This window comes from Diachasma alloeum, unplaced genomic scaffold, assembly GCF_001412515.2.
Source record: "Diachasma alloeum isolate Michigan unplaced genomic scaffold, Dall2.0 Dall_scaffold_78908, whole genome shotgun sequence".
NCBI lineage: Eukaryota > Metazoa > Arthropoda > Insecta > Hymenoptera > Braconidae > Diachasma > Diachasma alloeum.
The window spans coordinates 4,121,837-4,135,765 of NW_021683643.1; the positions used below are offsets into that span (position 1 = coordinate 4,121,837).

General features: G+C 36.0%; 1 protein-coding gene across 1 annotated transcript in view; it reads left to right on the top strand.

Moving 5' to 3' along the window:
* LOC107047777 (dynein heavy chain 12, axonemal) overlaps window positions 1–13,929 on the top strand; it is a 44,018-nt gene that overhangs the window by 20,210 nt on the left and 9,879 nt on the right. Inside the window, exons 10-12 of the mRNA XM_015270609.2 lie at window positions 1,783–3,071; window positions 5,765–6,557; window positions 10,281–11,324. Coding sequence (XP_015126095.2) covers window positions 1,783–3,071; window positions 5,765–6,557; window positions 10,281–11,324 — 3,126 coding nt within the window. The remainder of the gene's footprint in view (window positions 1–1,782; window positions 3,072–5,764; window positions 6,558–10,280; window positions 11,325–13,929) is intronic.

The following is a 13,929-nucleotide window of genomic DNA, read 5'->3' on the forward strand; positions in this document are numbered from 1 at the left end:
TCTATTAAACTCAGGCAGTAGTCTATTATGTTGAATACTTATTCATATTGATTCATTGGTTCGACTAACTCCTGGCTGAACCTGGTTTAAAGTCTGACCAAATCTTGATTAAACCTTGATTGAACTTTGATTAAACCCCGACTGAAACCGAATTCGAGGCTTAAGAAGTTTTGAGCATAGAATCATTTCAAAGAATTAAATAATGCGTAAAAATTTTAATGACGCGAAAAAAAGAGAATCCATTCGGAAGCAAGTTACTAATTTATTCGCAGCCATAACTATACTCATTTACAAAAAAGGCAATTAACCACTTGGTTTATTCTCTAGTAGCGTCGTACATTCGAAAGTATTTCCCTCTCCATGATATTTTCAGCGGTCAATCAACGTAACGTTGCCGCATTTGCATGGTGTGCCATTTCAACGCACCCAGAACCATAAATTAACTAGAAATTCATTTTCAGAACAAGCAATGATACCGTTCTCACCATTTTTCAACTTGATTAAGAAAACATTGAAATATACTTTTCAAGGCCTCATTTAATTGCTATTACTGATGATTCTTTCAGTAATCATGAAAAATCCGATTTTCTCTTCCAAATCGCATAAACAATGCGCTGTAACTCAACAACGAATCGTACGACCGCCAGCATATTCTGATAGAATCAAGAGGGTATTGTTATCAATTTTTTTGAGCCATGACTAATTCCATCTTGATGACAATTTTTTGAGTAGTCGTTGAAAAATTGATTTTTGACGAGAAATATCAATTTCTGCGCATTTTTTGAGTAGTCGTTGAAAAATCGATTTTTGACGAGAAATATCAATTTCTGCGCATTGGTGAGAAAAATTAAATTTTAATTGGTGTCAATGAATAGAACTTATTAAAGTCTGTGTTCATAAAAAAATCATGAATTTCGATTGACCTCTTATAAGACAATTTCGAGAAAAAATATGAAGGAAAAACCATATACATATATACACACATACATACATACATACACATACAGACACCACCTAAAAATCCCATATTCGGACTTGTTAGACCATATTTAGTTACCCTAACACAAAAACTTCCAAACTCAAATTTGAGCGATTACAAATCAGAGATCAGGCCATCAATCTTCTGATTCTTCAATATTAAAAGAATTTCCGACTTACATTGATCAAGGTTTAAATATACGAATCTAAATTTTGAAATAGAAAATAATTCATAATTTAAATTCCCAATTAATGATAAATTAAATATTTAAAAATATAGAACTATAAATTTGCTATTAAGTAAATAATACTAAATTTCTTATAAAGGATTTCCGATTATCCAAATAATCGTCAATCTTCCCAACTCAATTACTGTTTAAATTTGACGAAATTTGATTATTTAAATTGATGATTACTTCAATAATTAAAATTGAAGAGTAATATTGAAAACGCAGTGGAAATAATTAAGAAAAGTTTATTAAATTAAAAGGGACTAGAGAAAATGACAGGATGAAAACAACCCGAAACAAAACTAGAATGGAAACAATAGAATGAAGTAACTTTCAACAAGGAGATTTAAGGGGAAAGAAAAAAAAAGAACGTCAAAATGAAAGAACGCGTCCGCAAGTTCGATATTCGTAACAATGTTAGCTAATTAACTACTTAATGATTAAACAATAATTATAATTTATGGATATGGCTATGCCTGTTACAAATCTTTGATTCGGAAGCAAAATGTATATAGTTTTCATGAATTCTAAACCCCTCGACACACTTCTAAACATCCCTACCTCATGATTTCAGGAGGAAGTTTACTAATGGTTGGAGTTGGCGGCTCTGGCCGTCAATCACTAACCAGACTAGCATCCAACATGGCGGGTTGCGGTCTCTTCCAACCGGAAATAGGAAGTGCCTACGGCATAAATGAATGGCGTGAGGACATCAAAGGCGTTTTAAAACGCTCTGGAGGTGTCCAAAAGGACCTAGTCTTCCTTATAACAGAGGGTCAAATAAAAGAAGAAGCCTTTCTCAGCGATATCGACAGTCTCCTCAACTCCGGGGAGGTCCCCAACCTCTTCACCATAGAAGAAAGACAGGAAGTCATAGAAATGTGTCGTCTGGCGGCACAAGGTGGCAACCGGAACCTCGACATCTCCGTCCTATCCGTCTTATCGTTCTTCGTTAACCAGTGCAAAGAGAAGCTGCACTTGATGTTGTGCTTCAGTCCTATCGGCGACTCATTTAGAACGCGTTTGAGGATGTACCCCAGCCTCGTAAATTGCTGCACCATAGACTGGTTCGAGATATGGCCAGAGGATGCCCTAGAACAGGTTGCTGTCAGATTCACTACCGATATCAATGTCGAGGAGGCAGTGAAAGTGAATGCTGTGATCGCGTGCAAGTACTTCCATGTATGTGCTAAAGAAATGAGCGAAGATTTTTATCAAGCCAAGGGGCGAAAGACTTACGTAACATCCGCGGCTTTTCTGGATTTGATAAGAAGTTATGCGGACCTGATGCAGGAGAAGCAGGAGGAATTGACGTTGGCCAGGGATCGGTATCTGGGGGGATTGGAAAAATTGGCGTTTGCTGCTGAGCAGATATCGAAAATGAAGATAACTCTTGTGGCACTGAGACCGGAACTTGAGAGATCGGCGAAGCTGACGGCTGATACTATGAACAAGATCGAGAAGGAGAATGTGATTGTTGAGAAGGCGACGATGAAGGTGAAGAAGGACGAAGATGCTGCGAATGTTCAGGCGAAAGTCGCCGGGGCCTTGAAGGCTGAGTGTGAAGCTGATCTTGAGGAGGCTATGCCTGTGTTGAATGAAGCTATTGCTGCGTTGGATACGCTGAAGCCTGCGGATATTGCCATGGTGAAGACTATGAAGAACCCGCCGGAGACTGTTAAGCTGGTCATGGCTGCTGTCTGTGTTATGATGAATGTGCAACCTGAAAAGGTTTTGGATACTAGTACTGGAAAAACAAGATTGGATTATTGGAAGGTTGCTCAAAGGATTCTCAGTGATATGAAGTTCTTGGAGAATTTGAAGAATTATGATAAGGAGAATATTCCGATGGAGACGATACAGGTAAACGGGTCCATGTCTAAAAAACTTCCGTTAAAAAAACTTCGTCAAAAAAACTTTGGTAACAAAAACAACAAATTGGTAACAAAAACAACGAAGAAAAAAAAATCGAACAATCTAAACTTCAAAACACTCGAAAAAAAATTTTAAACTTTCAACGTATAAAGAAAATTGCGAAAAAATTAACACCTTCTAAAAATCGCGTAGTCGGACTTTTTGGGGCATATTTAATCACCTTGATTTGGAAAGTTAAATTTGGACAATTACAATAAAGCTACCATTCGGAAGCAAAAATGGAAAAAAGCCGAACGAACCACAACGCAAAACATTGTATCCAGAATGAACAGCATCAAGTCTTGATTACAAATGATTTGTCACAAATTCATATGCACAAGAAAATAAATAACAATTACTTATATCCACAACACAACACTTGAAGCACAACATTCGACGCAATCCCTCTCAAATATTGCACAGTAGCACGTTTGCCATAATCAATCACAATTCGCCTCACACGATTCTCATAGTCCAGGAATATCGATTATTCCTTCACCAAGGAACGAAACAAAACGGATGACAACACTCTGAAATTCCAAGCGCAAACACAGATTTTACCTATATTCTTACAAAAGACAAGATAACCGAAAGGTTTTATTGACGGAAGTTCAATTTGACAAAAGTTCAACTAACCAAAAGTTCAGTTTCCCAAGTGGAATTTTTTTGTGATACCTGCCTGTGAAGAAATTCACTTTCCGCACAACCTTGAACTTTACGCAGTTCGTGCACAAAAACAACCACTTTACCCCCACTACCGTTTCGAATAGTGAACTTGGCAAGTATCACAAAAAATAGGATGTGTTACCCGTGCGTGCGAAAAAGTGGTTTTTAGGCACTTATAACATAATATGCTAGACCAGGTTTTTTAACGAAGTTTTTTTGACGTGCTCCGAGGTAGACATTAATTTTAAATCATGAAGATTACATAAAGCAAAATCGTTGAATTGGACGGCTTTGTTGAGTAAGTGCATATTTTGAGAGAAAGGAATTTCGAGAGAACACACTAGAACCTCAGAAGCTGGACCATATTCTTGACATTTGTGACAAGCGCACCTCTAACGCCTAATCTCGATACAAATACTTCCCCTAAAATCTAAAGGCTGTACGGACTGAGCAATTTGGCAATAACTCCTGGGGAGGAGTAGCTCATTTTCAATAATTTCCAGATCGTACGCTCTTCACTTTTATCCTATTCATATCTCACCTTCAAAAAAAAAATGTACCATCCGTACGCCATAACAATTCCTGTACGGTGGATTTTCGAAAGTTTAATCTCATCACCATTTTCATTTCTTTTTTTCTTTTCTCTTCTCACGTCTAATTACCATCAACATTGAATGACATGTACACAGCTCTTTGACGGGTAATTTGAGGACCTCAGTCATCCGGCATCCAAAAAGTCCCGTTCGGACGTGTTATTTAAATGCAGATTGACTATCCGAAAACTAGTAGATCTACGGTAATATCATTATTCATGAGGGCTATTTCGCGTTATACTCTCCCATTTCTTTTTTTTATCGTTATTTTACATCGCTTCGACCCGATTAGGGTATACGCGATGATGATCAAGACTTTAAATGGTTAGATCGTACCATTCTACCCGGCCGGGATTTGAACTCGGAACCTTTCGCATGGGAGGCAACGAACTTATCCACTGCGCCAAGCCACCGGGGTCTCCCACCATTTCATTACACTGAGAAAAAAATTTCTAATATCTGAAACATATTTTCTTGAGAGAAGTAAATTATTTTCAATGACTTAAATCTCAGAATGTGTGCACTTCACGGAACTCGAATAAATTTTCATTCATCGCTATCGTTCTCCGTTACGTCATGAATATTTTACATATTGCAATATTGGAAGTGCATAACGAAAAAATCATGAAAACAATGAAGATGATTCTCCTACGCGATTTAAGTAAGTTCATTTGTGACAAAATCATACTTAAGTACAAGAATATTTTAAAGCATGAGGTCTTTCTCGGGTCATGTGAGTTGAGATGCCTGAGAAAATTAAGCAATTGAAGAAAATTTACTTGTCTCAGGAAAATATGTTTCAGATATTAGAAATTTTTTTTCTCAGTGTACCACATTAACCCTAGACTGGTCACCATGCGAGGGAATTGCTGCAACACGTCCTTTTATTCACCTTGCCATCGACTGGTTGACTGGAAAAATTTGAGAAAAATTGAATTTGTCAATTGAAGTATTTGGAAAATTCTAGTATTTTTTTTTCAAAATTGTATCCTTAATTCTGGGAGAAAAAAAATTATTTCCAACAGGTGAACAATTTTTTCCCGTGTTAAATGAAATTGCCTGTTGCGCGACGTTGCTGGAAACTCGCTAAACGCGCCCGGGAAGTGTAGAGTCGATTCGGCAACGCTGGAGCCTAAATAACACGGCGGCACTCTCCCGCAAAGGTGACTAAAGTCGCATTTTCCCGTCAGGTGACCAGACTAGGGTTAAAATTCATCCGATGAATATTTCTCGTTTCTTCCATCAACATATTTTTCACCATGTGACTCATACAAAGATCGATGTATTCAATTTCAATTACAAAATTAGCATTTTCAATTCCCTTTACCTTATCTCATTTCTTCTTAATCCACTCATTTAATCACTCCTTTCCTTCATAATCAGACAATAAAGAAGACATATCTATCGAACGCGAGTTTCGATCCAAAGATCGTGGCGAAAGCCTCCTCAGCAGCTGAGGGTCTCTGCAAATGGGTAAGAGCGATGGTTCTCTACGATAAAGTTGCCCGAGAAGTGGCGCCGAAAAAAGCAGCGCTGGCTTCCGCCGAAAAAGATTACAAAGACACAATGATTTTCTTGGCGGAACAACGAAAAATGTTGGGAGAGTTGAACGAAAAGTTGGCATTACTGAGAGACGATCTTGAGAAAACAATTGAGAAGAAAATAGCGCTGGAAAATCAAGTGATCACCTGTAGGAATCAACTAGCTAGGGCTGAGAAACTCATCAACGGACTGGGGGGTGAGAAGGACCGGTGGATGAGTTCGGCAGAGAGTCTCCAAAGGGCATATGATACACTACCCGGGGATATTCTCATTTCCTGCGGCATCATTGCCTATCTTGGTCCATTCATAACTTCCTACCGAGTGGAATATGTGGACAAGTGGAAAGTTTATGTTCAAAATCTCAAGATTCCCTGCTCCGAGGAGTTCAACTTTGTCACAGTTCTGGGATCTGAGATTAAAATTAACTCGTGGAATATATTTGGATTGCCTAGGGATAGTTTCTCTACTGAGAATGCTATTGTTATGGATAATTCGAAGAGATGGAGTTTATTTATTGATCCTCAGAGTCAGGCGAATAAGTGGATTAGGAATATGGAGAAAGCGAGTGAATTGGAAGTCGTCAAGTTGACGGATAAGAATTATATGGATATTATGGAACAATGTGTTGAATTTGGTAATCTTCTTCTTATCTTCTTATCTTTCACATAATAAATCTGTTTTTTTTTGTTTGCGATTCACGCAAAAACGAGTTAGTTCAGAGCCCGCGTTCCAACACAGGCTATAAATTAGTGCGCTGAGTTGCATACGAGGGGAATACACCACAGAAAGTTCCAATTTCTGGAGATTTCTCCAACTTTTTGGAGATTTATAGATTTCTCTGCTCATTTTCCTAACTCGGTCAGCTAAACAGAGCGCAGTGTTCAACGGTACCCAACAGTTTTGTTTTAAATTTTCCACCTAGCTCTGCATTTATTTTTTTTCCCGAAATACTGCACTCTGAACGGTAAATAAAGAGATGTTTCGCTCAAACTTCTTTGCATAGAAACAAGCAGGGAACTGAGTCTATCCGACAGAAGACATCTGACCGTTATTTTGTATCTCATTAGTCTTTTTCTTATTTATTTCTACTAATTGTATTGTTTGTAATTTTCCGAGTGGATCCATGGTAATTTCATTTTAAAAATGAAAAATCGAAATTTCTATTGAACTTTCTAATTTTATTCGATTGATATTACCACAAAGATATTTTTTGGCACTGAAAAAATTTGGCTCAGTAAACTAGTTTTCATCATATTGAGAACTATAACTTCAAAAAAATAACAGTGTGTACCGTGATGCTCTGGAATGGATTCATTAATGAAATTAATGAAGAAGGAATAGAGAAAATCTGTTTGGAATTAAAATGCAAATGTAGATTGTTCACATTTTATTGATTTCGAAGTATTCCAATGTTATCCTATATGAATTTTTAAGTCATGCAAACGCAAAAATCACTGATAAAATTACGATTTGTAATTTTTTGGAAAACAGGATTTTTAGATGAATTGTTCTATATGAGAATATACTTGATTGATCGATCGGTCTGGTATTCAGGGTCAAATTTTGTATTGGACTGCAAGTTTCACTCTGTTATACATGTTTAGGAGAGCTTTATCTTGAATTTTCAGCCTCGTAAGACTATTAGTAGGGGAGAAACCTTGCGGTGAATTTTTTCTATTCAGCATATATACGTTTTTTAATTTAGTAGTGAAGTGGTAAAACGGTTCAAGTCGACTCATCTCCCAGTTGAGTTTTTGAGGAATATTTCCGAATCATCAAAGGGAGATAGCGTGATTTTCGTAATTACATTTGTTGTAGCTCTCAATTGACTCTACAAAAAAGGTTATAACAAAAATTTTACTATCTCCCTTAGATTCCGAGAGATTCATTGAAAACTGGTCAATAATCAAAATTCACTTGTACCGCTTTACCACTTCGGTACTGAATTTCAGGGAAATATTTCAATTTGCTTTTATTTCTCAAAACCTGCTATCATATAGGGTGAACCGCCCAGTGATCGAACCAAACCAGTAATCGAACTTCTTTTACTTTTTCTAGAAAATAAATTAATATCAGTCAGGGATACCTAGCACGATACACGAAAAATAAAATTCTGACATTTCTAAATGATATTATGGTAATTGCAGAACGCGTGTTTGATCACTGGGTTATCACACGTTGCCAGGTGGGTCCAAGATTAAATTTCCCACTATTATTTGAGGGCTCGTCTTTTTGCTTCCGAATGGAAGCATTGTAATCGTTCGAAAAAAAGTTTTCGATTTTTTGTATTATATCGACTTATTATGATTCAGAAAGTCCGAAAATGCAATTTTTAGACGTCATCCGTACGTATGTGTGTATGTGTGTAACAAATTTTTTCAATTTTTTCTTTAATTTCTCGCTGAGAAATCGATGGAATTGAATCTTTTTTTTTTAATGTAGGTATTGTTGAGCCGTATCCATCGCCGTTAATCAAAATTAAATTAATTCATTCATTTTTTTAATTTTTTTATTTTTTTTCAAAAATCAGCTGTAACACGATAACTAAAAAAAATGTTTTAAATTCATTGAATGATGGTTCAAACAATTAGTTTGTGTGTCCTTGTGACCGAGTTCGAAGATGAAGGTGATAGCCATAATCGTTCTTTTGATTTATCTGAAAGTTTGAAAAAATTTTGTAGTTTTTGAAAATCATAATTCCGGGGATATCTTCAAATATTATGCTCCAAATGAATTCAATCATAGCTGAAAATGTTCGTTCCAATCCTATTATGTCGCAGTTAAAAGATGATGACAGTAGCTATCTCGGTTGATCTGATTTTTACGATGATTTTTGAAAATTTCTAATTTTTCATAAATTTCCCTGAAAGTGAGCTTTCTGATGGGTTTTCTCACGTGGTGTTTAAAATTCATTCAATTATGTATAAATGAAATTGTTCTGATAACATTTCATCGAAATTTAAAGATCAAATAGATTGCATCATTCTTTCATTTGATTAATAATCGAATTTTAGATATTATTCTAAGAGCATTCGAAAGTTTTCGGAAAAAATTTCCCTTCTCTCTCAGATTTCCATGAATTTTCTTCCCATCCCCCCAGCTCCCGTATCGATTTTGTAGGAAAAATCTTGCAAGACTCTCCATAGTAAAACGATCGAGTGTCGACTCCAAAATAACCATTCGGAAGCATATTGCTAATTTATTAGCAAAAATAACTATACTATATGCAATAAAAAAGCAATTTCCCACCTGTTTTAGCATTTCGCTTCCCAACGTCTCCGAACCTACTACACGGGACCTTGAGCGAGATCGAAATTTTTCGTTCATCGTTTATTTAATGTCCTCTTTTCATAACATGTTATTTAGACGACTGATTAACACTTTAGCGAATAAAATCTCATAACGTGATCGGCCGGGATTCCAACTCGGAACCTCCCACATGAATCAAACGCGAAACCCACAGCCCACAACGTCAGTTCACGGGCAGATTTCAAACCTTGTAATGTCTCTTTCAAGAACTCTACTATTCAGAATTTTTCCAAATAAGAGAATGGCACAATTCTGCTCGTTAAATTTCAACACTCGGTTGGTCGCGTTTTTTTCGATTCTTTAAAATTACACTGCAGTAAAGCCTCAGAAAAATGTGACTTGAATTTTAAATTTGAATTTTTAAATTTGAATCAAATTTGAAAATTCATTTATTTTTCTCATTTTAAGGTGTTTAGAAGCCCTATCAATGAAAATATCCGCCAAAAATATCCCAAGTAGTTAGATTTTCAAATTTTCATTCAGAAAAACATGGGAACTTCGGGCTTAAATATATAATTAAGGGTAACACTGAACATGAAAAATTTCACGGGACTTCTTCAAGTGTACGATGTAGATCACTCTTGATTGTTTTCAGATATTTCCTAGATCTTTCAAATTTATTTATCATTATGCCGATTTATGCTGGTACCGCGCGGCGTTTACGGCGCGACCAACGGCATTCGTAAACTTTGCGCGACCAACGGAGTGTTAAAGAATATTATTAGGATGAATTGTATTGCGCCAGACAAGAATTTTGATAGTCGTGCATATAAAATGTTGTCGAAGAGTTAGATGATTTTTTTTTTCACGGTTTCATAAAATGCTACGGCTTGTATCAGGGTGTCAATTTGAAAATTTAGGTGAATACGCGGAAAACCATGTTCTTTCAAGGAAAGAAATGGATTTTTAATTCGATGTGGCGGAAGAACAAATTGAGACATAATTTCAAAGAAAAAGTCGTTTTTGTTATTATATTTCAATTCAATTTACACTGTTTAATAAAAAAATTATGATCATAGAAAGTACCTTGCATTTGAACTTCTCCCAGGCAAACCAATTTTAATCGAAAACATCGCAGAGGACCTCGACGCCCCCCTCGACCCAATCCTCACAAAAAACACCTACAAAGTATTCGGTGGCCTGTACATCACCCTCGGGGAGAAAACAATCCAATACGACGAGAGATTTCGCCTCTACATGACCACCAAGTACCGCAACCCCCACTATCTCCCCGAAGTCTTCAACAAGGTGACCCTAATAAACTTCGCGCTGACAATCGAGGGCCTGGAGGACCAACTGCTGGGAATAGTAGTCGCAAAAGAGCGCCCAGACCTCCAGAAAAAACGAGAATTCCTGATAGTCGAAGGTGCAGCGAACCGAAAAGCCCTGAAAGGCGTCGAGGACAGCATCCTGAAGACCCTAGCCACATCCGGTGCTGCGATCCTCGATGATGAGGAAGCCATTGAGATCCTCGACTCTTCGAAACTTCTTTCAACGGATATAATGAAGAAACAAGAAGCTGCGAAACGTACGGAGAAAAAAATCGAGGTCTTCCGCCAGAGTTACAGACCAATAGCGAAACACAGCTCCTCATTATACTACACAGTAACCGATCTCCCCAGCATCGACCCCATGTACCAATATTCCCTCTCGTGGTTCATCAACCTCTACATCGTGTCCATAGATACAGCAAACAAGAGTAAAATCCTCGAGCAACGATTGATGTATCTTCGAGACACATTTACGTACAATCTCTACCAAAACGTTTGCAGATCGCTCCTAGAAAAGGACAAAGTCCTGTACTCATTCTTGCTGTACACAACAATTTTACTAGCGGAGGAGAAAATAATAAAAAATGAGCTGATGTTCTTTCTGTCTGGGGGCATTGTGGTGGGTAAAACCCCGCAGAATCCCGCGGCTGATTGGCTTCCAGATAAATCGTGGGAGGAAATATCGAGGGTGGGACAACTCCCGCCCTTCTCGAACTTCCCAAAAAGCTTTGAAATACATTTGAACGAGTGGAAACAGCTCTATGATTCTATGTCCCCTGAGAAATCGAAATATCCAGAGCCTTGGGAGTCGACTTTATCAGGTAATACTTCTGGAAAATTTCGCTGAGGAAACTTGGACAAAGTAGAGTTGATGGAAATAACTTTTTGTGGGAACAACTTTTCTGTGTAACCTCGAGGGCAATTTTTCGGAAATATATGGGAAATAGAAGAGATATAAATATTTACGGGAGAACTTTTGTAACTCATACTTTTCTTTTCACGGAACCTATGAAGAAACATTGATAGAAAAAAAAATCTCAAATTTTGAAAAAATTTTATCTGATTTCGTTGGTAAATTCTAGTTGTTTTTTTTCAATTCTATTGAAAAATTAGGCACGTTTAGTTTCAACAGAAAAAAAATGTAAAAAATAGGTCCAACAGAAATGTTTAAAGAAAATATTTCGTACAAAATATCGATAGATTTTTATCAGGACATACCACTTATTCTGTTGGAATTGGGTTCCTATCGAAATTCCTCAGCGTAAATTATCTTCATTATTTTGCTTGAATTTTTTCAATACTAGAATAGGGCGCACGCTTCGCCCTTCTGGGTGCCAGAATAGTAAAACCTTACCGTTTTTCACTTTCATTAATTTTTATCTCAATAATAATACAGGCAAAGTATTGGTTTTCGCAAAGTTTTTTACAATGGGGATTTAATTGTTGAATAATTTATGCGGAATCATAATAATTCTCTTCATCTTCTTCGTTTCTTTTCGGCTTTTTACGTTCTTTTTTATTTTTAGGGACGTATTATGTACTATATACACATATACAACCCTATATATTTTTCTTACAATACAGAACTTCATTAAATTTTTTTATCGTTAAAAAAATTATAGTATAAAACATGTATAATATATATAGTATGTGTTATATACTGTATGGGGTATTCCATGTGAACTCACCCAGGTCGAAACCCTCACCATCATATTGCCAATTTTCCTGTGGTTGTATATGGAAAAATATGACTTCTCAAATTTTTTCAGATTTTTTGAGGTATCCTGTGGGCAGCCATGTTTTTTTGCAAGTTTTATCTTCAAATGCGTGTAACTTCCGTAAAAATCAACCGATTTGAGTTTTTTTTTACAAAATGTGTGTCTTCGAACACACTTTCCATATAAAAATATGCCAATTTTTTTCAATTCGTTCTTCCATCGATTTCCTCAGAAAAACCTCAAAAAACTTCAAAAAACGGGTCGTTTTCAAAGTTGGATCCTTTTTATATTTTTCAAAAAATTTCAGTGAGTATATTGGACCAAAGTAAAATTTTTCACCAAAGGCCAAAGTGGAATCTCTATTAGAACACACCACTCGGAAAGATTTATTGTTAACGAATTTTCAAAAAGTCATCACATTGTTCCAGATTCGAATATAATGTAGTGATTCTTCAGGCGGTAAATTCAAATAATGCTNCCAGATTCGAATATAATGCAGTGATTCTTCAGGCGGTAAATTCAAATAATGCTTCTGCGTTCAAATGCGAAAAGAATTTTGAAATTTTTGAAATTTTTCATCCCGGATTCATATATTCAAATTGGAAACGACGACCACAAAATGGGAAGCCCACTTTGGCCTTTGGTGAACAATTTTGTTTTGGTCCAATATATTCACTGCAATTTTTTGAGGTTTTTCTGAGGAAATCGATGAAAGAATGAATTGAAAAAAATTGGCATATTTTTATATGGAAAGTGTGTTCAAAGACGCACATTTTGTAAAAAAAACTCAAATCGGTTGATTTTTACGGAAGTTACAGGCATTTGAAGATAAAACTTGCAAAAAAACATGGCTGTCCACAGGATGCCTCAAAAAATCTGAAAAAAATTGAGAAATCATATTTTTTCATATACAACCACAGGAAAAATCGGCAATATGATTGGCGATGGTGAGGGTTTTGACCTGGGTGAGTTCACATGGAATACCCCGTATAGAGTATATATTATATGATACATGAATATATGCCATGTTATATATGTATTTTTTAGTAAGAAATGAAATTCTCTTTTTTTACAATTATCATAAACAAAAGATTACAGTACATAAAAAAATATACATAGACATCATATTACATTATTTGATAAGCCGAATGGAGACTTCAAAAATCGTTACACTAAATTTTTCAAAAGTAGATAAGAAGAAAAAACGTATGCAATTTTTCAAAAAAAGCCAGCAAAAAAATTGACAAATTTCAAAAGAATTTCAATTTTATTTGATCAATTCCTTTCACAGGTGATATCCTCGAAAAAATACATTCGTTTCCTCTAAAATTGAAGATATTGATTGAAACCTCATCTTGAAGGCTACTCTGATCGCCTTTTTGTTTTACTGCGTCCTAAAAAAAATTCTCGTTCTTCTTCCTTTTCTCTTCAACTCTATTACGGGTCTCTTCCATGAATTTGGAAGTTTTTCTTCAATTCTACATTGCGATAGTTTTCCCGGAGATGCCTTTGAATCGAAGGCAAATATGGGATTATTCATGAATCCATTCTATGTATACGAAATCGAAATGTACGAAGAGAAGTGCAGTGAACAAAAATTCCGCTATCTCGCTTCACTTGCAAGCTATCTTCCAATAACTGACAATTAACTTCGAATTAACATAAAATCTCCTCATTTATAAAGTCTAATAAACTTAGATGAGATTGC